The 26,804-nt window shown below is 38.4% G+C and overlaps 1 protein-coding gene across 10 annotated transcripts in view; it reads right to left on the bottom strand.

Moving 5' to 3' along the window:
• LOC100010026 (ras GTPase-activating-like protein IQGAP2) overlaps positions 1-26,804 on the bottom strand; it is a 270,208-nt gene that overhangs the window by 134,593 nt on the left and 108,811 nt on the right. For all 10 annotated transcript variants that reach the window (XR_008917926.1, XR_008917925.1, XR_008917924.1 and 7 more), the window contains 6 exons: positions 26,000-26,160; positions 22,584-22,702; positions 14,097-14,275; positions 12,310-12,397; positions 9,356-9,519; positions 4,290-4,450 (listed from right to left, as the gene is read on the bottom strand). Coding sequence is in view for 5 of the 10 variants with exons in the window: in XM_056824762.1 (XP_056680740.1) it covers positions 4,290-4,450; positions 9,356-9,519; positions 12,310-12,397; positions 14,097-14,275; positions 22,584-22,702; positions 26,000-26,160 (872 nt within the window). In the remaining 5 variants the exon portion in view is untranslated. The remainder of the gene's footprint in view (positions 1-4,289; positions 4,451-9,355; positions 9,520-12,309; positions 12,398-14,096; positions 14,276-22,583; positions 22,703-25,999; positions 26,161-26,804) is intronic.

Raw genomic sequence — 26,804 nt, 5'->3', positions numbered from 1 at the left:
TAGCCTCTGACCACAAGGAACCTGCACCTCCATAGGACTTACACAGGGATGGACAGATAATTACAGCACACAGAAAATTACTTCCAGGTGGGGGCATGCTGACAATGGAAGGCTTAGGGAAGGGAGGTCTTGGGTAGCTCTCCTGCCCTGAGAGAACATAAGTATAGGAGGCACCTCAGACCCTTCCTAGCTGTGTGACCCTCTGTAAATTATAGCCCCAGTTGCCCAACCCTTGTTGTTCTTCTGTTCTTCTGTCTAAGTGAGGACTGATAAAGGACTGGGTTTCTATGGTGGCTGCATCAATGGACTATAGATCTAAGATATGTTGGGAAGGTAGAATGCGAAAGATTTGACAAACTGAGATAAAAGAACCTTGAAAGTATTATCAATAATCACATTGATTAAATTGATTAAAACTTAGGAAAGTGCTCTGTAGAAATTATCTCATGTGATCCTTACAACAGCCCCGGGAGGTATGTTATGATGGTATACCCACTTTACAGATAAGTATCCTGAAGCAGAGGTGAAGTGATTTGACCAAGGGTCATATAGCTAATAGGAATATGAGGCTGAATTGGAACTCAGGTCTGCCTGAATCTTGGTTCAGTGCTTAAAATTTATTTTGATCCTATTTGCCTCATTGAACTGAAACTAATTTAAATACTTATCAAGTACATTTAGCTAAGCAATTTAGGTTCAATGTTTTGAAGAAAACGTTTAAGTAAAAAGTCATGGCAACTACCTTAATGTGTGAGGGGGTGGAGGATGGTGAGGGACAGTGGGAGACTGAAGAATCAAGGATGATCAGTATGTTAGAAATCTGAGACTGAAAGGATAGTGATGACATCAGTAAAAAAGAGAAATTAGAGGAGTCAGTGGGTTTGGGGGTAGGTACAAAGTAGTTTCTTTCAATACATGAGGTGAAGATACTTGTGGGATATGAAAATGGGGATGATCGACAGACCTGGATTTGAAACATGTTTCTGAAAAATACTAGCTGTGTTCCAAGGTTTTAGTTTCTGCTTGCAACTTCTCAGTTCCTCCATGGAAAGCTAAGGTTACATGTTACAAGTTACAGAGAAATCACTTGCTAGTCTCCAGGAGGGGAAAGAGTATCCTGTACACCCCTGTGGACTTCAACTTTGAGTCAATGAGGTGCTCCTCCAGGAAACATTTAAGAAAGTTCTCACAACATCTATTCTAATTTCCCTCCAAGATCAGCTCCTCTCTTTTCAGATTTTTTCTATTCCCTTCCTCCCTGTGACTCCCAGTTCAGCTTTGTTTGGTACACTGATATCACCCCCCCCTCATTGGGGGAGGGCAGGGGTTATTTATTAATTTATTGCTTTTATTTATAATCTCAGAACTTTGGGGGGGTCTGGCATGTAGTGAATACTTAATAAATCTTCATTCTTCCTTTGTCTCCCTCTCTTGCTCTATCTCTCCCTCCCCTTAATTCTCCCAATCTCTTTCCTCTCCCTTTTTTTTTCTCTCACCTATCTATTTTTGCAATTTACAAAGCATTTTCATATTTCTCACAGGAATCAAGTTCAACTGTTCTAAAATTAATTAAAAAATTTCAATTACCACACTACAAAGTTCATCTAAGATTCATAAATACTTAGACTGATCTTATTTGATTCTTACAATAACTTTTTAAGGTTAATAAGGCAGGTATGATTATTATCTTCCTCATTTTGCAGATTAAGAAATGGAAGATTAAGGAAGATTCAAAGACCTGCCCTAGGTCAGTGCATTAGTGCTAGAAGACGTTTATTCTCTCTGAAATTCTTTGGCTTTAGTTCATACATCCTATTCAAAACTACAAATGCTAAACCTGTCTAAAGCCTTTTCCTGATACATACTAGCCATGACCCCCATGAAGAAGAATATTCTTTGGTGTTTAACTTGCAAGTCCCTTGAGAATAAGATCACATTTTATCCTGCCTCAAAATAACACCCACTGAAGTGTTAACAGGCACCTTTTTAACATAAGAGTTTTGCTGAATGTACTAAAGTAATTACGGTTTTTTAAGAAAGGAAGTCTTCTGTGGGATGGCTTACCAAAGGTTACACATAAAGTTAGAGGCAGACTTTGGACCCAAGTCTAGATTTTCGGACTCTAAATTCAATATTCTTTCCAGAACAACATACTATATCCTTAGGACATCTCAAAGATCATAAGACTAGTTCTTTGGGAGATTCTCAAGTAATAGTCTTAGTAAATAAACTATCATGTTCTCTTGTTTGGTCATTTTTTTCAGGCATTTCTGGCTCTTGGTGACCCCATTTGGGCTTTTATTTTTAAAGATACTGGAGTGGTTTGTCATTTCCTTCCCCACCTCATATGACAGATGGGGAACTGAGGCAAACAGGGTTAACTGGCATTCCCAGGGTCATAACAGCTAGAAAGTATCTGAGGTTGGAATTGAACTCATGAAGATGAGTCTTTCTGATTACTAGACCAGTGTTCTGTCCACAGTCCCAACCTCACTGCTTATAAAAAGATATTCTAAAGATTTTTCAGTAATTCTCATCTCTTTTTCCATCTCCTCTGCTTTCCCCCTCCCTTACCACCTTTGCCTCCTGGTATCTTCAGCTTCCTTTAACATTTAGCTGAAATCCTACCTTCTTCAGGAGGCCTTTCCAGGGCACTCAAGGTGCTAATGCCTTCCCTTCTCAGCTTCTTTTCCTTCTAGTCTGTATCTATCTTGTATGTACACAGGTCTTTGTATGTCATCTCCACCTTTGAAATGTGAGCTCTTCCAAGAGAAGGACCACAATTGAGCCTTTGTTTCTATGCCCTGAATTTAACACAGTTTCTGGTGAACTTGTCTTTCATATCAGTGTACTTACAGTTTTATTTTGGAATTCTGGTTCTGTATGAGTTTGCTCTTACAACAATAACCAATATGGAAGTGTGTTTTGCATGGCAATAAAAATAAAACAGAACAACACAGTTCCTAGTACAGAATAAACACCCAGTGAATGGTTTTTGACTTATGTTGTGGTTCTACTTTCAGATCCAGCCACACTGATCTGTTTTTTAGTTACCTGAATAACCATTTTTAGTACCTATAAACCATTAGTTAGTAAAAGTTATCTCAACTCATAAAATGGATAATGCCTAAAGGGAGTCAAAATAGAAGAGAAAGTCTTATAATCTCTTTTAATATCATCAGAAAAAGAATATTAAAGACCTTTAAGATCATTTCTTCCTTCATAACCCTTACAGCGGGGAAACAGAGACAAAATCATTTGTTTCTAATGCACTATTGAGTAAAGTGACAGCAGATATTTCTACTACAATCAGTAGCAACTCATGGGCCAGGCAACTTAGAAATCATCTCATCCACCCTTAGGCTACCCCAGATCCCATTTTATGGATGAAGAAACAGAGACAGGGGAATGGAAGTTACTGAAGATAAGAGGTTATTAAGTGATTTGAACTCAATATTACAACTTTGTAAGATTACCTGAGCAGGAATGTTTTTATGAAGAAATCCTTCTGATAGTGCATTCAAGTGTCCTCACTCAGTGCATGGCAATTTCTGAGTCAGTGAGATTCTCTCACCCTGACCCTCAGACCTCACAGTCACTATAGGCTACTCGTGGCACCTGTTAAAGCTTCCTGTATTATGAGGTAATGCAACTTCTCTTTCGTGATATTATCATACAATGATTTGTGTTATTGGCATGTGCTAGCTAGGACCCTGTTCAAGGCTGTCCCAAGGAAATAGCAAAAGGAAGCCCCCTCTTCTCAATGTCTGCTTTGCCCCCTATTAGAGCAGGTGATGGGACAGATGGTTGGAGATAATGCAGGATGCCTGACAGTGATCAGATCTACCAGTGCAGAGAGGCACCTTAGACACTGAGAGCTCAACATGGTCTGGCTCACGCAGGCCACAAAGGATTCAAAAGCAGGTCCTGCCGACTTCTTCCTGAGCTTGTCACTGGACCTCTCTTACTGGAAAGAAAGCCCAAGGTAGCCACTTTACATGAAAGCATGGCAAATGTGTAGGTTACGGTGGCAGCTTCCCTTACATCCCCCACAGATGAATGGAACAAGTCCACCTTTTCGGAAAAGAAAATATGCTGAAGATAACCTACATGATCATTCTCAGCACTTCATGACCACTTATAATATGTAAGATCAAGAAGCAAAACATTGCAAAAGGGGCTTGACAGGAAGGACTCCATCCTTGAGATTGCAGGTCCCTAGAGCCAATGATTCCAGAATCTCACCTGTACCTTTTACAAAAAGCTGAAAGAAATGAAGGACTCCTTACCATCCCAAATATTTTTCATTGACGTTACAGAAGCCTATTGCAGGATTTTGGAGATGATTCTGTATTGACTCAATATCCTTGTTTTCCATTGCCTGGTTGAGCAAAGCAATATCTGACAACATTTCTACTGTCATGGACAGCTCTTCAGGGGTCAGGTAATTCTGTAGGAAAACAACATTTCAATGAGGAGAATTTTCACAGCATTATACAAAGTATCATTTAAAAAAAAAAAAACCTTCATTAAGCACATCTCTGCAAATGGTGCCATGGTTAAAACTCCAGAAAACAAAATTAGTAGGAGTAACAGTGGATAAGAAGAATAACAAGGATGGATAACAAGGAATACCAGTGTAGTCTGTAATAATACCAATAGCTGATAATTCTACAAGCTGATTATCAGGGCCATATGGGATAATGAGACACAGAGCAGTGCTATTATATCAGATAAAGTGCTTTAAGGTTTAGAAAGCATTTTTTAATCCCTTCCCTTCTCTTTTAAAATCAATACTGTGCATTAGATCTAAGGTAAAAGAAAGGTAAGGGTAGGCAATGGGGGTTAAGTAACTTAAGTAAGGTCACACGGTTTTAACATTTCATGGTATTGCCATGTCCTGGTTTTCCTCCTACTTGCCTGGCTGTTCCATCTCAGTCTGTTTTGTAAATCCCTTACCTTCTGTCTTAGAATCAATGCTAAGTAGAGATTCCAAGGAAGAAAACTCATAAGGGCTAGGTCATTGGGGTTAAGTGCCTTGTTTGGGATCACACAACTAGGAAGTGTCTGAGGCCAGATGTTAAACCAAGAGTCTCCTGTCAGTAAGCCTGGCTCTCAATCATTCACTAAGTCTTCTAGCTGCTAGTACTACTGATATAGAAAACATTACTACCCATTAGCTTAAGAGATCTTCAAAGTCAATCTGTTAAGTAAACAAATGCTAGGATTATTATCCTTATTTTAGAGTTGAAGAAACTAAAGTTCAAGGAAGTTAAGGACCCAATCAATACATCATGACCACTAAATTTAGAGCCACGATTAATATTGTAGGCATAGTTGGAGAAAGGGTGGTGAAACAAGAGCTGGTTTAGGTATAAGGAGGTGGAGAAAGTACACCGATCCATCCAATGGATCCTAAGAACCAGTAGGAGCAAGCTGGCAGTATTGGAGGTGTATTGAGTAGTGATCTCTACAGGAATCATCAGAAAATCAATTTTATGTATGAGTGGGTTTATCTAGAGAAGTCTGGCATAGAATGTGTCCATCACCATTGAACAGGAAGGGCAGGGCTGGAGCTATATGGAAATATTTTCATGTCAAACCAGGATCAGAACTCTCAACTCAATGCTGGAGGTCCCAGAGTTTATCTATGCTTAGGCCCAGACTTGGCAATACAGAACCCAATAGAAATACAGCGTGCTCATTAGTCAGCCAACTAACTTATTAGAATGGATGGTTCTTCAGAAATTGTCATTACATACTTATTCTCTCCTTACTCAATAGGACTTTGTTTTTTAACCTGGTCAGTCCAGAAACTATACTGTGCACCAGTAAACAGTGGAATTCTCTATGGGAGTCTGTCACAGTAACTCTAGGCTCATCTTCATGGTTCCTTTGGTATTTGTTGGCTGGTTGACACATAGACTGAAGGAGCAATTTGTCTTCTCTACAGTTAGGACTGAAAATATCACTCAATCCTCAATCATTACATTAATCATTATTGTAAAAAATGATGAGAGAGGATAGCTAGGTGGCTAAGTGGATAGAATGCCAAACCTGGAGTTGGGAGAACCTGAGTTCAAATGTGGCCTCAGATACTTCATGGCTGTGTGACCCTGAGCAAATCACTTCACTTGCATTGCTTAGTCCTTTTACCACTCTTCTCCCTTGTATTGACTGATTCTTGCATTGACTCTGACAGAAGTGAAATATTTAAAGAGAAGACAAGGGAAAACATCCACCTAGAACTTGATCATGCCAGATAAATCATCTACAAATTAAATGTGAAGTGATTTTTTTTCAAAAAAGATGGTAGAGTCTGGATTATGTTGGCAGAGTCGGTTAGTAACTTTTAAAACAGAACTGGTGACCCATGAAGGGCTGGTTTAAATTTTAGGATAAACTCCATTTGACCTAACTATCCACAATCTTCAAAAGGTTTAGGTCTTGAAAAATCAATAGGGCCAGAAAGAATAGGGCACCCCAGTACAAAATTAGTCATATAATTGGAGAATGGTTGGAAATTGCCATCTCTCTCAGTTCATCCCTGGAGCGGGCTACAAAAAACACTACAAGCTTACAAGACAAAAGTCTCACATTCTTTTAGGTATCCATTTACTCTTATTGTTGTTCAGTCCTTTCATTAGCCTCCAACACTTCATGAACCCATTTAGGGTTTTCTTGGCAAAGATACTGGAGTGGTTTGCCATTTCCTTATCCAGTTCATTTTATAGATGAGGAAACTGAGGTAAATAGGGTTAGATGACTCGCCCAGGATTACACAACTAGTAAGTATCTGAGATCAGATCTGAAATTATATTTTTCTGATTCTATATCTGGTACTTTATCCATTCTGCCACTTATCAGCCAAGCTGTCCTTTATCATAGGGGACATAGCCCAACAGTGCAACTAATTGGTGAGCTATGATAATACAAACTTCACCTGAGTAGTGGGCAATGAATGTTTTTTCAACATACCCTGAGAGCTACTTTTTACTTGTTTGGGGATACTTATGAAAACTAAAAATACAGGAGGGCCATTGAATGTGTACAGTAGCATAAATGTGCATTTGTCCAGATAAGAAGAAACTAGTGGGACAGCAAAAACAGAAGAAAATACTTGGGGAAGAGAAAAAAAGGGGGAGTCAGAACATTTTTTTATTTATAGCCATAGTACCTAAGCTCTATGGTTATCTGTCTTTAAATCATATTGGATAGTATGGTTCTTGAGGAAAGGGAAATTTTTTTTTTTCATTTCTATGGCCACAGCATCCAGTAAAGCACCTTAAACAAGGTAGGAATGAAAGTTTTTTTTTTTTCCTATTTTTTCACGCTAACCATCAGGGTGGAAACTGCAATGAGGAGATTTTTAGAAAACCACTATCTCACAGAGGGTAGAATTCTAAAAAGCAGCTGCTATTGTCATTGGGCAAATCTTTTAGTAAATATGAGCAATCTACTGATAACTCATTATTGTAGGAGACAGTTCCATATTAAGGCAACTTTGCTGTAACAATAACATTCAATCAGAGGACATCCCCAAAGCAGAACTGATGATCTCTTTTTCTACAAGTCTGAAGAAGATGGGGAAAAATCCTCTCCCACTTTTTGTTGGGGGTGGAGAGCTGTTAGGTAAATAAATGGAAACAAAGAGTAATACTACATAATCCGAGAAGGCAAAACTAGGACTAATGTTTAGAAATTATAGAGAGGTAGACTATAGCCCAAAACACACGTTGGAAAATTCTCCACAATTTATGGTCAAAGAGTTGCCTAGAGCACAGATGGTTAAGTAACTTGCCCATGATGACAACTGTGAATCTTAAAAATTCTCAGACTCTACCTTAGAACATTTGGTTAAGACAATTCCCCATTTTAAAACAATGAAGGTGCTTGATCAGGAATGTGAGAACTCTAACATTATTCCACTCATACTTAAGCATACTTTAGGGGAAGATAAAGTTGTAAACTTCTTACTGAACAATGAAAGGTACTTAACTCATACTTATAGTGAGACAAAAGCCATTAAGGTAAGTCTATTTTTAGATCTAATACAAAAAGGTGCTAAGTACCTATGAAGGTCAAATTAATCACTAAAAGATCAGGCAACTTGCAAACTTGCAAGGGACAAGCTTAACAAAAGAGGTGTGAAGTTTTAGTCTATCCAGAGAAGTTGAGAACTAAAGAAGGTGTGAATTAAGAATGGTCAGTCCTTTGGAAAATGTCTACTGTGACTGGTAGATGTGAAAACTTAGGGGAGGTGACATAGGAGAAAATTCTCTTTAAAAGGAGGTCAGAAGGCCTCTGTGTAGTTCAGATTGCCAAAGCTGAATTGGAGGGCTCGGTGGCTGAACTTAGTGGAGCTGAGGAGCTGAACTGGTGGGTCTCTCTGAACACTAGAATCTTGCTTGGGACAAATCTTGTGGTGAGTGGATTAAAGACTGACTGATCTCTCTTTTAAGGCTTAACACTAGGCTGGCCTAGGCTGGCTTAGCCCTTTTCTCATTATTTCCTCTTATTCTCTCTCTCTCTCCCTTTCCTTAATTCCTTATTTGTATTAATGAAAATCTCCATAAAAACCCAGCTGACTTGGGTATTTCATATTTGCGAATTTTTCCCATGGTGACCACTTTATTTTTAATATAAAATCAAGACACAAAAAATTATCTTTACCAGTGTGGCCAAAACCTTACAGTTTGGCCATTTATATATTTCGTGGTCACAGTTTATGGCAACCACTCTTTTAAATGTAACACAGCAACCCTGGAAAAGTACATGCTTTTATTATCCTCATTTTACAGTTTTGCAAACTGAGGCAAAGAGAGATTAAAGCATGACTTTACCAGGGTTACAGTGGAACTAAAGTCTGCATGCCTCCTGGTTCAATGTTCCATCCAAGGGACCACCTGACATGGGAGTCCAGACAACATAGTGCCTATGCTTTCTAGGGAATCATTACATTAATTAAAGGGCAAGTAGATCCTATGAATTGCCTGGATGTGCCATGAGGTTTTTACCCATTCTGTTTTTTTTTATAACCCTTATCTTCCATCTTTGAATCAATATTGTCTATTGATTGGTTCCAAGGCAGAAGGGCTAGGCAATGGGAGTCAAGTGACTTGCCCCTGGTCACACAGCTAAGAAGTTTCTGAGGTCAGATTTGAACCCAGGACCTCCCATGTCTAGGCCTGGCTCTCAATCCACTGAGCCACCCAGCTGCTCCCATGGTATCTACCCATTCTGAGGTCATATGAAATTATTTCAGAGCAACACCTCATTTTCAAGATGATTCTGTTCTTCCAAACCAATATTCTACTCTGAGATAGTCATACAGGCAGAGACCTCCTGGACTTACCAAAGAGCTCTGTTTCTGAAGGTTGAACAGTTCATCCTGATACAGAACAGCAGCAAAGGGATGGACGGTCGGGAGCTGGGCCTCAGGTTTCATGAGTGCCATCACAGTGTTCCTGGGATCACCTTTTCGAATCACAGCATTGATCTCATCGACAGCAATAAGCCCTGGAGAAGGAGGAGATCAATGGCAGTCAGAATCACACTTTATTTAATTGGTGGTGTTTCCCATTGAATCTCTCAGGGATTGGGGTTAAAGATCACTGCTCTCAGGGTTAAAGATTACTTGTCTTTGTGGCTAGACCATACCATGTGGTGCTAGACATGGAAAGTTCCATTAATTTTCAACATGAATCATAGATCAGTTAATGCCATATACCCTTTTAGCTTACTAAAGGAATACTGGAACATTACTTAAAAAAAGGCTCCACCTTGAAGCTAATTTGCAATGAGAGATACCTTAGTTGCAGTAATCTTTGTTTTTCAGTGTGCAAATGATCAAAAATTGTGAAAGGTTATCTATACTTTTTAATATATCTAAATTTTAACTCAAAAATCTGCTTCAGTCATTACATTTTCATTGTTTATTCTGATTGGGATAAATGCTTCTTTTTTAAATACCTCTTTATTTATGTGCCCATTTGACAGCCTACTAATCTATTTTTACAGTCCAAATAATTATTTCAAAGCACAAGTGCTTAGAGTTTAGGTACCAAGCCACTGTGGTTTTAATGTCCAGTCTCATGTTTCATCTTATACATGAAACCAAACCTGATTCTTTTAGCCTTCAAGAATCTTAGTCCTCTGAAACTGAACAGGAATACAACATATCCTAATTAGCCTTCTTAATTTTGTAGCATTTGGTGTGGTTTTTTTTTTTTACTGTTTCCCCCTCCAAACTCCATTAAACTATTAATTTAATTATTTAAACTATTTGAGAGTAGGGATCAAATCATCTAAATATCTGAAATATTAGTAGGATTGAATAGGTGCTCAATCAATTATAATCATAGCTATAAACATGTTTTTGCCATTTTTCCTATGTTTCAAGTGCTGACTTAACAAGGTACCTGGCACATATTAAGTATTAATGTAAACATGTGTGGATTGACTAGCACTAGACATTTCACCAAACTGTTTCCTCTCATTTCTCTGTGTTCTATGAAGTGTCATTTTAACATGAAAATATGTTTGCACACATTTCAAATCAAAGGTCATTATAACTAAGAATGTGTGATTTAATTGTATCAACTTCTTTAGATTTATTGGAACAAATTCTGTGAAGACATAAGCTCATTCAGAGTTTTTCAAAGGGACCTGGACACCAGGTATAAAATCCAATGGGATATAACAAAGTAAAATTTAAGGTTTCCTGAAAGGACATTTTGGAAACATGAACTTGTCATGGTTTTCAGGGACCAGTGAATAGAATTCACTGTCAACCAATGAGAAGAATGATTACAGACTTGTGCCAATGGGGAATAGAGGTAAAAGACCAAAAGAGGATTCCATACCTGTAAGGCAGATATCCAGACTATACTAGTAAATTCAACAGAGAAACTTTAGACCTTTCATCACTTGCCATTCTCTTTAATAAAGTTGGTAATTGTTCTATGATTTCTTTCTTGACCCACCAGTTTTGAAGAATGAGATTATTTAGTTTCCAATTAATTTTAAATTTGTCTTTTCCTGGACCATTATTGAATATAATTTTTATTGCATTGTGATCTGAAAAAGTTGTATTTTTATATCTGTTTTTCTGCATTTCTTCATAATATTAGATTACCTTTATGTATATGATAGTCCTTTTTAAAAAAAATCAGTAACATGGAATTATACACAAATTTCCTTCATCTTAATGATATCTGAGCTTTTGCAAGGTATCATTAAAATTCCATTTTAATAGGAAAGCATTTCAGTTATACTGACATGCATGCATTAACCTTGGGCTTTAAAACGATGAAAAAACACAACCCAAGTCTCTAAAACTCATTCAAAGGTAGTATAAAGGGTACATTGGGTTCTTCTGAGGCTCTGGAATACATAGGCAATATAGATAAAATTCCAAATTGTCCTTAATGGATTTCAGAGTGAAATTATTTGTATTAGCAGGGAAAAAAATGCAGGCAGGCATCCAAACTAGAATATGCTTATCTGAATTAACTGAGCGTTATGTTCCTTAGAGTCACACCACTCTTCTAGGTACCATGAGGAATTTAACTGCACAAATCCAGAAGGGACCAGAACTGTAGGATGCAAACTTGGCATCAGCACTCCTTCCTCTTGCTTGTCAACAGTCTCAATAACTTGGAGTAAAGCCATGCAGGCTGAAAGAAAGCAATTCTTACACACTTTGAACTTTTTGGAGTGGGGAGACAGGTGCTAAACCAAACAAAGGAACTGCTCTCACTTTCCCAGTAGAACACCATGACATTACAATAGACAAAGATCTGTAGGCTCTTTTTCCATCAAGAAATGATTTAAGTTCAAATCATGATGTCAAAAGATTCAAAACAGAAAAAACAAAGAAAATTCAAGAAAAATTCACAGCTCCAGTATAGTAAAACTAATAATTAAATTTGAATCATGAAGTCAACCAAAAGATTCAGAATAAAAAAAAAAAATAGTGGAAACCACAACAAAATTCAAAGTCCCAGTGTAGATATTCAGAAGTAGAAGTGGTGTGATAAAACCGACTACTAAAAGATTGTATTGACTACTGAGGGATGAGCAAAAGACTCTATGGACCCCTCAAAGCTCATTGAAAAATAGCCAGACACTCATCTATTCTCATCAATAGTAACCTTTTCTATATTATTTTTCATTTAAAAATACAATTGGGCAAGATAACTGTTTTCAGGGTTTTCCTACATTTTCAGAGAAACCTAAAAAAGTTAGTAAAAACCTAATAACCCTAGCAAATATAAGGCACTTCCTTCACAAAATGACATCACTTACTGTTGATTTTATTGATGCTTCCTTGTATTTCTGCAAGAGTCAGTAGCTCCTCATATGGATCTCTTTCCGCTTCAGTAAGAAGGATATTCTGAAAAACAATACTTTCACTGATTCCCCCCAAAAAGCAAATGGGTTTTAAGAGTTAAGTCCTTCAGGTAATATCTTTCTAAATGTGGCACCGATTCTTATGCCAAATATGGGCTTAATAGACACAGAATAAAAATCATTTTTGTTACTGATGTTCAATATTTGTAAAGCCACAATTATTTTGTCTTTCCATTGTTTGTCATATCTAGTTCTGCATGCTTCTATTTGGGATGTTGTTGGCAAAGATGCTGGACTGCTTGGCCACTCCTCCAATACAACTTGGAGAGAAAGTTCTACAGAGAGCTACTTTTCTCTTGTAATCATCCTCTCAGAGCTCATAGCCTGGGCTTATTCTACAAAGCTGAGACTTTTATCACCCACATCAATCCCAACTAGAATAAACTAATCATGGGAGGCATGAAGTTGTAAACACTGCTGCTTTTAAGGGTACAGAATAAACCCTGGATAAATGTTCTGGCCATGTGGGTGAGGGGAGTGGAATGAAGGGAAGTTAAGTCTTTTTATTCAAAAATTATTGCATGAAGTACATGTTTTGATGCACATAATTACAAAATGGATAACTAAGGAAAATATAGCTAGGATTGAGAGAAGAACATGAGGATTTCATGAAAACTAGGGTTGGGAAGTGATTCCAGGTCAGTGATGGGAACCTTTTGGAATTCTTCAGGGACCTATGGGATGTTTCCACCCCTCACCCCCAGACTTGGTGCTTATCTCCTCACCACTTGCATTGCCCTGCCTGCACAGCAACAATGTGCCATACTCCCTTCCCCAGCATTGGAGATAGGGCCATGGGGACCTGCTATTGCACCCAGTTGCCCTGGCGACTGGCTGAGTGAGGGGGCTGATGCCTGGCCATGGGCTGAGCAGGTGGGGCAAGCCCAGAGGGTAGACAACTCAGAGACCCAGCTCCCCACTGGAGTGGGGCCAGCACCCAGCCAGCCCATGCCTGGAGAAAGCTACCTCCTGAGGCCATGGACCTTCCCCTACACCCAGTCCCACCTGCCTATTGGGCTGCCATTCCCATGAGGTGGGAGCAGGGGGCAGAGGGAGCCTGGTTACCCTTTAGTGGCCGAGGTCACCCCCCTCGTCACTTCCCCTGGCAGGGAAGGACAGAAGAAATTGGAGATCTTTTCAAGGGTGTGTATGGCCTCTGCTCCATGGGAGGGGATACCCCACCCCCTTCTTCAAGCCCTGAAGCCCTGACTCCCAGACAGGGGAGGGACAAAGGGAAGGGTATGGCCTGAGCACTCTGCTAATGGGAGGGAGTAAGTGCTCAGGGACATGGAAGCAACTTTGTGGGGGACACCTGCCCCCCTGCCCACAGAGAAGTCTCTGGGTGCTGTCTTTGGCACACATGCCATAGGTTCACCATCATGCTTCTAGCTGTTGCAAAGTAAAGGACTCCCCATTCTTTCTATTGGAACCATATCTCCTAGTACTTTTCTGGTGAGCTTTGACAAAACTGCAAGTTCCTCATGCATTTGGGGGGTTTGAATTTAAATTCTTTTATCTTATTATATACTTTCAAATTCTTTTGTCCATGCCTTAGCTTGTTACTTATTAATAATGCTTTAAATATTTCCCTTTTAGTCATTTTTTTCAGTTGACAACTCTTATATTTCTAATACCTATCAACATAACAGATTTTTACATTTATTCATTATCTAATGAAGTACCTTCTCTTTTGCCCTCTCTTCTTTTCTCTGCTTGGTTTCCCAAAGTTCCTTTTGATAATTCTCAGCCAGGCTATCAATGACAGAGATTAAAACTGCATTTGGATTCTTCAGAGTTACAAGAGTCTGTTCTGTGATGCCCCTCTTAATAGCTTCATTAATTGTAATGACTGCAGCATGTCCTGAATGTGGGAAAGGAATAGAAGGAATTTTTTTAAGCAACAAAAGCAAATAAGAGAAATTTTGTGAAGATAAAAGTCTGCCTATTTTATCTTAAATTATTACTTGGATAAAAATAAAGGAGAACTATTTTGCTTTCTGTGTGTGGATAAAAATAAAGGAGAACTATTTTGCTTTCTGTGTGTGTATGTGTGTGTGTGTGTGTGTGTGTGTGTGTGTGTGTGTGTGTGTTGGGTATGTGTGTTAAGCCCTTACCTTCTTTCTTAGACTTGATACTAAGTATTGGTTCCAAGGCAGAAGAGCAGTAAGGGTTACACAATTGAGGTAAAGTGACTTGACCAGAGTCACTAAACTGAGACCTGTCTGAGGTCACATTTGAACTCAGACCTCCTATCTCCTATCCTGGTTTTCTATTCATTGAGACACTTAGGTGCCCTTAATGTGTTTATTAATGAAGAGGGCTACAAATATTGTGACTCCGGGCTCAAGGTTACATATGTGAAAATGATCTGAGGCCATGGTCTATACACAATATGCCATATGGCTTTTATGGCTGTTGGTTTTTAAGAACTACCATCATTATGACATTTCACACTTTCCTAGATTCTAGCATTTATTCTGATTCTGATGATGAATGTAAAATACACTTAGCTAAGGCTCTGTCTTGTTTACCTGAGGCTAATGCTTGATGATTTATATAAACACTGCTTCTTAATTTTAGAATTCTTTTAAGTCAGGACAATAATTGAAAGTGGCCTTAAAAATGATTGATCTTCCAAGGATAGTTAGGGAGGCTACTGGAAAAAAAGGGCATAGAGTATTTGTCAAAGCCACTTAAATGCTTTAGGTCTTAGTTGGTGGTGAGGTTGATTTTCTTAACCAACAAGGTCCCTCCTTTCAACTCTAAAGCAGAGCCTGTGGTTATGCAGGGAAATATTAGTGGAGATTTCAACCCAGGTCTTCTTGCCCAAATCCAGCAATGAGGTATGTATACAATACAAGCAATTTCATGGCAGATTCCCAAAATTCCTTATGAATATAAAAAATAATAAAATAGCTGTATGATTCCTAAAAGGAGGAAGTTTTTTACAAATTAAAAAAACAACAAAAACAAGACAACTGGTGAAGTAGTATAATATTGGGCTCTCCATAATCTTCATCAACAAGGTTTAGGAAAAAAAGCTGCTCAAATTCTCTTACAGTCCTGTCTTGTAGAAAACTTCCAAATACCACTTACCCTGACAAGGTCTACAATACCTAGACCATATCAGAGATGAAAGATCCTTGATGAAAAAATGAAGATGGAGTTTCAGGAATCCTGCCCATCAAAAGGGGCCAAAAAGCTTTTGAGTAACTACAGTTGAATAGGTCACAGATGTAATTTCCAAGAGACTTTGGGAAATTTCAAAGCATGAGAAGCCTGACAAGCCTTAAAAATATACTAACACTGAAGTCCACCAAGAAAACAATGTCAAAAGCACAAGATAAAAAGAGGGAAATGATGCCAAACAACTTGTGCAACTTTAGAGAAATTAAGATGAGTTGATGCTGACAAGTTAAAGAAGATGACCAAAACACAAAAGATAAAGATTGGGTGGATGGGGATGGCAAATATAAGAAAATAAACCTTGAAATATCCCACAGAGGTTATATCCTGCAAAATCCTCACTATACATATTAAGAAACTGAGGCCCACAGCGAACAAATGATTTTTCTAATAGTCACAAAGACCTTAGTGACATAACTGGGACTAGAAATTCTGATTTTATTCATTTTGATACTCATATAAATCTAAGAAAATATCAGCAACTTAGTCAAGGAAAGGAAACAAGGATTAAATTATGCATCTGTAGGGACAGCCTAATGGAAAGTGTAAAGACTGCGACTGCATTGAATCAAAGTTCTGGAAATATGGAAGGTAAAAGTCTGAACCCCTATTGAGATATGCATAACAGATCTCAAGTTTTTCTTCCTCTTTGTACCTAATGTACCTACAAAAACCACTGATGTAATGTATTCTCTGGGAATCTGGGTTAGATGGTTACATATTGACAGATTGATTTATTAGCAACAGGAAAGTCCATCTAAATTAGATGGAGTAAACCAAATTCTCTGTATTAAACTTGAAAATCATTTACCTTCATTTTGTTAGTGGAAACATGTACAAAATCCTCAGCTTGCTCCCCTCCCCCCCCCCCAATACAAAGTGGATGTAACTTCCAATAAAGTGCTTCTTTCTGGATGCTATCAGCTCCTCTAGTCTTCCTGACTGTGTCATTTTCTTTGCCAGCCTTTTGGGAACCCTAACTGAGTATGTCATAGACCTGACAGCTGGTACCTGAAAGAGACTTCTCAAAGGCACACTGAGGAGTGCAAATAAGGAATACCTACCCCCCCCCCCCCATCTTCTTTTGGTAGGTATTAAAATTAACTAGAGGACTGGGAAGGATTTGGCAGGAGTTAAACTATGAGATAAGCCAGTTCAAAAGGGAGAGAATTACTTTTGCAAATATTGAAATCTATGCTACGAGCAAGAGGCACAAAAATGACCAATTCCCAAGTATAAAAAGTTCTTGATAATGTCATACTTTTCTGCCTCAGGGACCATAAGGAAGGCATAGCAAATTTTGGGGCTTTATAAGAAGTGGGAGAGAGGATTAGAAATCACTATTCACTAATGAATTTAATAAAGGATTGTTTAGACCCCAGTCCTACTGATTCCTCTATTTCCAAACCAGCTTGCTAGGATCAAGGTTATAAAGACATTTTCTTTGAACCAGACATTGACTTTAGATCAGGCTCCTTTAAGAGATCAGAATGCTCATCTCCAGTAAGGAGAGGTTAAAACCCATAGACAAGGCAATTTTTTCTCCTTCAGAAACAGCTGGTTCAAAAAGACAAAACCCTTACTTTACCCCCTCAATAGAATTCCTCTGGCAGGTGTAGGACTTCTGGGAGAAGCAAGCTCCCCCTTTCACCATCCCAAGTATTCCTCTGGATGGTGTCAGATTACAGGGAGAAGCTGGCCAGCTGGGCTTCTGCTTCCCTCCCCTGTCCACAGCCCTAAGCACTCTCCCTCCAGATCCACCCCCTTTCTCAGAATTTGTAGCCACTAATTGAAGGGCTAGGTTTTCTAATTCATTTGTACATTACTCCCCAGGACCAGTGAAGTCTCCATTACAACAAACCATAGCAAAAATGCAGAGTACAGAGGATGAAATGTTACAATACTTTTCTTTCCCAGTACTAGAGCAAGCAGATGCACAGGGTAATCTTACATATATGCATCAACCTGCCCCACTAAAAACTTTAAAAGAGTGAAAGATATGGTTCCTCTCAAGGACTGGAAACAAATAGCCAAGGCTTGCTTGTTCGGTAGAGAATATTTACTCTGGAAGGCTGAATATATGGAGAAAGCACAAGCTCAGGCAGAAAGCAAGAGGAATGCTTAGCTTGGACTTGATTATGACATGCTTACTGGCAAAGAAGCTTATGCTGTACTTCGCAATCAAGTGGCTTAAATTTTACAAGCCTACCAGAAGACCAATGCCCTTGCCTTGCAAGCATGGCATACAAGTTCCTAATGCCACAAACAAGACCCAGGAACTGAGCAAAATCAAGCAGGGACCCCAGGAGCCCTACCAAGAATTTATCTCTTGGCTGCTGCAAGCAGTCTCTAGAATTATTTAGGACCCTGAAGCAGGAGCTTTGCTAGAGAAAACACTTGCTTTTGAGAATGCTAATCAGACATGTCTATCTATTCTTAGGCCACGGAAATCTAACACTTCCTTAGTTGATTATATAAAACTTTGAGCAGATATGACCATCATACCTTCAAGGTACAGCTTTTGCTGCAGCAGGACAGAAGATTGGAATACTTCCAAAAGGCTCTCAGGCTTGTTTTCAATATAGGCATAAAGGACATTTTGCTAGGAACTATAAAGCAGAAAGCTCCTGACAAAGAAACATACAGAAGAAGGCTCTCCCCACCTTAGTCTGCCCTAGGTGTCAACGGGGTCATCATTGGCTGAATGAGTGCAAATCAAAAGTTGACTGAATGGGATGGATCCTCCTCCCCATGTTGGAAAACATTGGCAGGGGCTGACCTCACACCTCACCAAATAATCGCCCCTTAGATGACCCTCTCCCAACTCAAGAGAAAGAGAACTAACTAGAAGTGATTTTGTCGAAGCTACTTCAGATAGCGCCAGCCTTGATTTGGCTCCTACTTCCCTTTTTTGGCAATACACCTGACTTATCACCTTAAAATAAAAATTCCTACAGAGTTTAAGTGTGCTAGGAAAAGTAAACTCAGAAAGCTTTCAGACTCAACATAATAGCAGTTTTGCAAGTGTCTCCAGGAAGAGAGGTAATCTATCAATGTCAAACTTAGCTTCTTAGAAAATTAACCCTTTTTCTGACTAACTAGCTCCTGAAATGTAAAGAGCCTGTTCAAATTAATCTTTCTCACAGCTTCCCCAATATATAACTCAGGGAGAAAGAATTAGATAACCACACTGACAACTTCAATTTTCTTATCCCTCAAGCATTCTTTTATTTGCTCTTCCTTCATTATTAATGAGCCTTCTTTCCCCACAGATTCTTTAATTGTGCAGCTAGATCTTCATGCCAGGATGAAAAGTCTAGTAATTATTTGCCATAATTTTATATTCTTTGTTGTCAGAGAGTGTAAAGGGAAGACAAGTATATTATATGTCTGTGCTGTCTAAATTGTTTGTGTTATCAGTCTATGTTCTATGTTTTGTCTGTGCTGGGTGCAATCTTCATTTGTTCTGGAAGGGGGCAGACCAAAGGCTGTTTGGGAAATTTTAAAAAAAACCACCAATATTTTTGTGTACTATATGGATTTTTGAGTATCCTAAACTGAGAAGATTTAATTCATTACAAATAAAGGACAAATATACAAAATTGTTAGACATCTTCTTTCCCTTCTTTGATGGCCACAAGCGGAAAGGTGGAAATGATAAAGACAAGAAAGGGATCATTTCAACCCACAATTACATAATATTAACAGAGAACAAAGGCAAAAATATATGTTCAGCATTTTTTCATCTCCTTTTCTTGGATAGGTCCCTAAGGAGGAGGAGAAAGGATTTAAAAAAAAAGAGATTTGATGCCACAATTGGCCCATAATTTGATCTGATTTTCAATTAGATTTAATATTAAAGGTTGATATATAATGTTAAAAATTTGCTAATGATTTGAATATGTACTGATGGTACAGTATAAATTCATTGTGATAATAGGCTACCAGTCAAAAAATAGAATTTTAGTTAACTTTAAGAATGTATAAAACTTAGAGTGAAGAAATTATTTATTAGGACTTGAAATGTATAATGATTAAAGATTTGAATCATTAGACTTACCAAAAATGCTTGTTAAACTGAATTTGAAAATGGACTAAATGTATTTAATAGCCAATCTGATGCAAAAAAATTTTCTTCTTTTTGTCTTAAAGAAGCAGATGAGCAACAAAACTCCTAATAAGTACTTTGTTGGCTGCTTAATAAATATTAGGGTTTCAAAAGTTGGAAATATTAAATAATATGTGTATTAAGAATTTGGTATATTACAAAATGGAAATTTAAACAGCATGTGTTTTTAGACCAAATGTAAATCATAGAGTAAACATTTCCAAATTATTAAACAAAGAACATTCAAAAACTATTTCAACAATGACTTTAGTCCACTGAGACTCTTATTAATCTCCAATTAACATGTCATAAGTATTGAATTTTTGACTAAATTGTTATATATTGAGTGTAACCAAAACTTGTTCTTTGTTCAAGCATGTTTCTGAAAAATAACTGAGTAAATGTGTTTAAATGTAAGTGTTATGTTTAGATGCAATTTGTTAGAATTTGAATCATGTTTACCTGCAAAGTTTAAAGTAAATTGGTTCTGAGAAGGTACAAAAGATATTATGTTATTAATCAGGATAATGTTGGTTCTCTTCTAAGTCATTAAGCAGCACCTTTTGAAACTCAGAAAAAACTGGAAAATTGTGGGAAAGAAAAATTGGTGATCATGACTTGTAAAATCAAATCTTTTCATTGTATATATGTGAATCATGGAAAAAATTATTTTTTTCAGCTTCAAGCTTCAGTTGGAGAAATTTGCTGTTTAAGGTAAAAGCTTTTGGGATTGTGACTAATATTATTTTTGAGTTTTGAAATTAGGTATAGTTGTCTGATGGATCGTTGAAACCATTCAAAAGGAAAGACAAGGTACTGTAAAGTACAATAGTTACTGCATGACTTGATTAATAATCCTGACTTTTACCTGAAGTCAGTGTTATAATCCTTTCCCTGCTTTTCACTTTCAAAGCAAATTGCTATAATCAAAGCAAAGTGAGTTAAATGATTGAAGCCCCTGAAATTTGAATGTGCATAACAATCAACTATGTTCCACTACTTACTTAAGCAACTGTACGGCACCCCAAACTTTTGTTTCAATTAGAGTTACAATGAATCACTTGTTAGTTAATTCATTTGGATAATTACTGAGCTAGAGAAACCAATCTAATTAAAAAAATCAAACCTATCAATATTTTACAGCAATACAATATGGGGGTTGAGGTTTTGCTTTTATTTACAGAGGACCTACACCCAGCCCACCAAGACAGATACAACAGAGGACTCTTAGGGCACAAAAGACAAAACCTTGAGGACCCAAGACATGGAACCCATGGCTTAGGGACAAGCCAAAAGAACTGTTCATATGGCAGAACAATTCCTGGAGGCAAGCCTCCCTAAGACTGATCAATCTTAACTAAGTCATTTCTTCAAAAAACATTTACCCAATTTTAACTGAATAAGTGGCTGTCTCACCCTTTGTATCAACCCCAGCTCACCTATTCCAAAGAGTCCCATCCATTGCATCTGTAAATGATCCTATCATTCCCCTCCTACAACCCTTTTTCTTGTCTAGGGTATACTCCCAGTCCCTTGTATTCAAACCCAAATATCTATACTCCACTTCCACCTCAGAAAGCAAAAATTGATAACAAGCATTCACTTACATCAGCTTTGCTTTTTTGACTTAAGTAAAAAAGGAACAGATATGGGGACAGCCTGATGAAAGGCAACAAGTCTGGGACTTCGATTGAATCAAAGAGCTCTGGAGATATGGAAGGTAAAAGCCTGAACCCCTATTGAGCCATAAGGCTGCTGAAGTATAGCATGTATCTCATCTTTTTATCCTGAGGCATGTAGCCTCAAGCTCTCCCAACTCTCTGTACCTAATGTACCTACAAAAACCGCTGATGTAATGTATTCTCTGGGAATCTGGGTTAGATAGTTACATATTGACATATTGATTTATTAGCCTATAGAAAACTCTGTCTGGATTCGATGAAGTAAACTTGAAAAACATTTACCTTCATTGTATAAGTGGAAATTTGTGCAAAATCCCCAGCTTGCTTTCCCTCCATATAAAAGTGGCTATAATTTCCATTGAAGTGCTTCTGGATGCTATCAGCTCCTCTACCCTTCCTGACTATATCATTTTCCTTGCTGTCTTTTGGGGACCCTGAGTATGTCATAAACCTGACATGCAGCTACTATGTGACAGGCACTGTGCTGCTCAGTGCTTCATAAATATCATCTCCTTTGATCCTTACCACAACCCTGAGAGGTAGCTACTATTATTTCCCCCATGCTGGGGTGGAGGAACCTCGGCCAGAGGCTCAATCATTGGCCCAGGGTCATACATCGAGGCAATAGCTGAGACAAGACTTGAACTCAAGCCTTCCTCACTATGGATTCAGCACTTTATACACTGAGCCACACATGAGATATTTTGTCATTATTCAAGCATTTTTCCTTGGCTGACTAAATTTTTAGTCCAATATCCTACATCCTTTACGTTTCTATCATCATCAGTAATCATAATGATGATCAGAGCGCTATGGTCAAGAGAGTGTTAAGTTACATTCATTGCATTGTAAAAGGCACCTTTAGAAATTATCCAGAGGAGAAGTTGATGGCTGTGGAGTTGAGAAGCCCTGGATTCAGATCTGGCCTCACATACTTTCCTGAGAGACCCTGAGAAGGTCATTTACCCCAGCTGACTAGTCCTTACAACTCTTCTCTGACTTGAAACCAATACTTTATTGATTCTTTCTCCATTTACTAAGACAAAAATCATGTAATAAATATTAGAACAACCCCCCCCCCAAAATAGCTGGAATTAAAAATTAGTAAGCCATTGGTTAAAAGTCAAACATTCAATTATTCAGAATTCTGATATTCGCAACCATTCTTGCAAAACCAAACTGACTGCACTTACTTGCTTTTTCTTCTTGAATTTCCACATTAACCATATTAATACGATTTTGGATTTCATTCCGGTTTAAGTAATGTCCTTGAAATGAGTCTGTTTTAGTGCACAGGAGCTTGCAAGTATAACTATGGAAGACAAAAGTCACCATAAATCTATTAAATTTAATTTTCCTTTTGAGTTGACTTCTTACCAAATTGACTAAAGAGGACAGACACTGGGAGAGCGACATATTGGAATAATATAAGAAAAGGGAGGCAGCAGGGATTGTAGCCCTTCGCTGACATTTGCCATAGAAGCATGTGTAAAATGAGGACGTTGCGAAGGGAAAAGCCTTGTGGGGACTCGAGTGTCTATTTGGCCACACCAAATAGCCTCTGACCACAAGGAACCCGCACCTCCATAGGACTTACACAGGGATGGACAGATATTTACAGCACACAGAAAATGACTTTCAGGTGGGGGATATGCTGACAATGGAAGGCTCAGGGAAGGGAGGTCTCGGGTAGCTGTCCTGCCCTGAGAGAAGAAAAGTGTAGGAGGCACCTCAGTCCTCTCCTAGCTGTGTGACCCTCTGTAAATCATAGCCCGCCTCCTCCCCTCCGCCCCATTGCCCACAGCCCTTGTTCTTCTGTCTCAAAAATGACAGAAGGTGAGGGATTAACAAAATGGAAAAGAAATAAAGAATTCATTGCTATTGTCTAAGTGAGAGCTGATGAAGGGCTCGATTTCCCTGGCAGTCATATCGATGGACTGGAGATTGAAGAGATGCTGGGCATGTAGAATGCACCAGATTTGACAACTGAAAGTTATCAATCATCACATGTCTATGAAGCTTGATTAAACAGATAAAAAGTTAGGAAAGTGCTCCATAGAAGTTAACTCATTTGATGCTTATAACAGCCCTGGGAGGTATGTGTTAGGATGGTACCCATTTACAGATTAGAATCCCAAAGCAGAAGTGATTTGACCAAGGGTCACAGAGCTAATAAGAATATGAGGCTGGTTTGGAACTCAGGTCTGCCTGAATCTCAGTTTAGTTGTCTCCTTGAACTGAAGCTAATTTAAATACTTATCAAGGCAGTTTATTGAAGCAATTCAGGTTAAATGTTTTGAGAAAAATGTTTAATGAAAAGGTCATGGCAATTACCATATTGTATGGGGCAGGGGTGGGGAGGTGAGAGAGTGGAAGAGTGAAGAATGAAGATGACCAATATGTTAGATATCTGAGACTGAAAGGATAGTGATGATGTCAGGGAAAAAAAGAAGTTAGAGGATTCAGTGGGTTTGGGGGTTTGGGGTGGTTAAAAAGTAGTTTCTTTCAGTACATGAGGTCAAACATGCTTGTGAGATGTGAAAATGGGGATGATGGACAGACCTGGATTCGAAACTTGTCTTTGAGAAATACTAGTTGTGTTACCAAGGTTTCAGTCTCTGCTTGCAACTTCTCAGTGCCTCCAAGGAAAGCTAAGGTTACATGTTACAAGTTACAGAGAAATCACTTGCTGGTCTCCAGTAAGGGAAAGAGTATCCTGTACATCGCCCTCTCCTTTGGGCCAATGAGCTTTTCTCCCATGAACCATTTAAGAAAGTTCTTCCAACATCTATTCTCATTCCCTCCAAGATCAGTCTTTTAAGATTTTTCTATTCCCTTGCTCCCCATGACTTCCTGTTTAGCTTTGTTTGGTATACTGATATTGCCCCTTCTCATTTGAATTTAAGATCCTTCAACCTAGGGGAGGGCAGGAGTTAATTGATTTTTTGCTTTAAAATTTCAGAACTTTTGGGGGGATCTGGCATGTAATGAGTGTCTAATAAATGTTCTCTCTTTCTCCCTCTGCTCCTTTTGTTTCCCTCTTGATCTCCTTCCTCTCCCTCTCCTTCATTTTCCCAATCTCTTTCCCCATCATTTTGTCTTTCTCATATATCTATCTTTGCAATTTACAAAACTTTTCCATATTGCTCACAGGCATCAAGTTCGATTATTCTAAAATTAATCTTTAGAAAAATCTAATTACCACTACCACATTTATCTAACATATTCACAGGTTCTTTGACTGCATTTCTGATCTTATTTGATTCTTACAATAACTTCCTAAGGTAGTAAATAAGGCAGGTATGATTATTATCTTCCTCATTTTGGTGATTAAATAATTTAAGATTGAACACATATATTCTCTAAAGGCCACATAGTAAAAGATACTCTTTACTCTCTCTTTAATATTGCTTGGCTCTGTTCCTACATCCTACTCAAAATCACAAATGCTAAACTTGTCTAAATCTTTTTCCTGTTACATATTAGCCTTGACCCCATGTAGCACTTGGTGTGTCTATATTCTCTGGTTTTTAACTAGCAAGCCCCTTGAGAGTAAGGTCACATTTTATCCTGACTCAAATACAACCCATTAAATTGTTTGCAGGCACCTTTTTGACATATAGTTTTGCTGAATGGTATTAAAGTAATTAGGGTTTCTTAAGAAAGTAAGTCTTCTATGGTGTGGTTTGCCAAAGGTTACACTGAAAGTTAGGGGCAGACTTTGAACCCAAAGCTAGATTTTCTGACTCTAAATTGTATATTCTTTCCAAAATAACACAATATATCCTTAGGATATCTCTCAAGGTTTCTAAGACTAGTATTTTGGGAGCTTCTCAAGTAGTGGTCTTAGTAAAGAAACTATCATGTTCACTTTGTAATTGTTGTTTGGTCATTTTTCAGGCATTGGTTTAGAACATCCACCCATCCTACAGTAATGGGCTCTTGTGTCTTTGCTTTCCAGGAATGAGTTCTGGAAGCACCAAATGAAAGGAACAGCAGCTGAAGATTGTCACGTGCTAGCTAGGACCCTGTTCAGGGCTGTCCCAAGGAAATAGCAAAAGGAAGCCTCTTCTTTTCAATGTCTGCCTTTCCCCCTATTATAGCAGGTGATGGGATAGATAGTTGGGGATGACAAAGGGTGGATGAGGTTGATCAGATCCACCAGTTCAGAGAGGGTCCTTAGACACTGAGAGCTCAACTTGGTCTGGCTCACGCAGGCCACAGAGGACTCAAAAGCAGGTCCTGCTGACTTCTTCCTGAGCTTGTCACCGGACCTCTCTTACTGGAAAGAAAGCCCAAGGTAGCCACTCTACATGAAAGCATGGCAAATGTGTAGGTTATGGTGGCAGCTTCCCTTACATCCCCCACAGTTGAATGGAACAAGTCCGCTTTTTTCCGAAAGAAAAGGAAATACACTGAAGACAACCTACATGACCATTCTTAGCACTTCAAGACCACTTAGAATATGTAAGATCAGGAAACAAAACATTGCCAGAGGGGCTTGACAGGATGGACTCCATCCTTGAGATTGCAGGTCCCTGGAGCCAATGATTCCAGAATATCACCTGTACCTTTTACAAAGAGCTGAAAGGAATGATGGATCCCTTACCATCCCAAATATTCATCATCGAGGTTACTGAAGCCTATTAAAGGATTTTTGATATGATTCTGTATTGACACAAGATCCTTGTTTTCCATTGCCTGGTTGAGCAAAGCAATTGCTGACAACATTTCTACTGTCTTGGACAGCTCTTCAGGGGTCAGGTAATTCTGTAGGAAAACATATGTCAATGAGGAGAATTTTCACAGCATTACACAAAGGATCATTTAAAAAAAGCTTTCATTAAGCACATCTCTGAAAAGGGTGTCATGGTCAAAACTCCATAAAACAAATGGAATAGGAAGAACAGTGGATACCAAGAAGACAAAGTATGGATAACAAGGAATAACAGTGTAGTCTGTAATAATATCAGCAGCTGACATTTTTATAAGGTGTTGATGAGGGTCAGTTGGGACAATGTTTCAGGGAGCTATGATATATCTCTTTAAGGTTTGGAAAGTTTTTTTAAAAATCCTTTAAATTCTGTTTTAAAATCTATACTCTTCATTGGGTCCAAGGTAAAAGATTTGTAAAGGCTAGGCAATGGGGGTTAAGTAACTTAAGTAAGGCCACACAGCCTTAATGTTTCATGGTATTGCTCTTTCCTACTTTTCCTCCTATTTACCTGACTGTTCCAACTCAGTCTATTTTTAAATTCTTTGCTTTCTGTATTAAAATCAATGCTAAGTAGAGATGCCAAGGCAGAACACTGGTATGGGAAAGCCAAGTGGGAAGCCTTGCTTCAGATCACACAGGTAGAAAGAATCTCAGGCTAGATTTGAAACCAAGAACCTCCTGTCAGTAAGCCTGGCTC

This window comes from Monodelphis domestica, chromosome 3 (assembly GCF_027887165.1).
Source record: "Monodelphis domestica isolate mMonDom1 chromosome 3, mMonDom1.pri, whole genome shotgun sequence".
Lineage (NCBI taxonomy): Eukaryota > Metazoa > Chordata > Mammalia > Didelphimorphia > Didelphidae > Monodelphis > Monodelphis domestica.
Note: the sequence above shows the minus strand (reverse complement) of the source record. Positions and strands in the feature narration are given on the sequence as shown.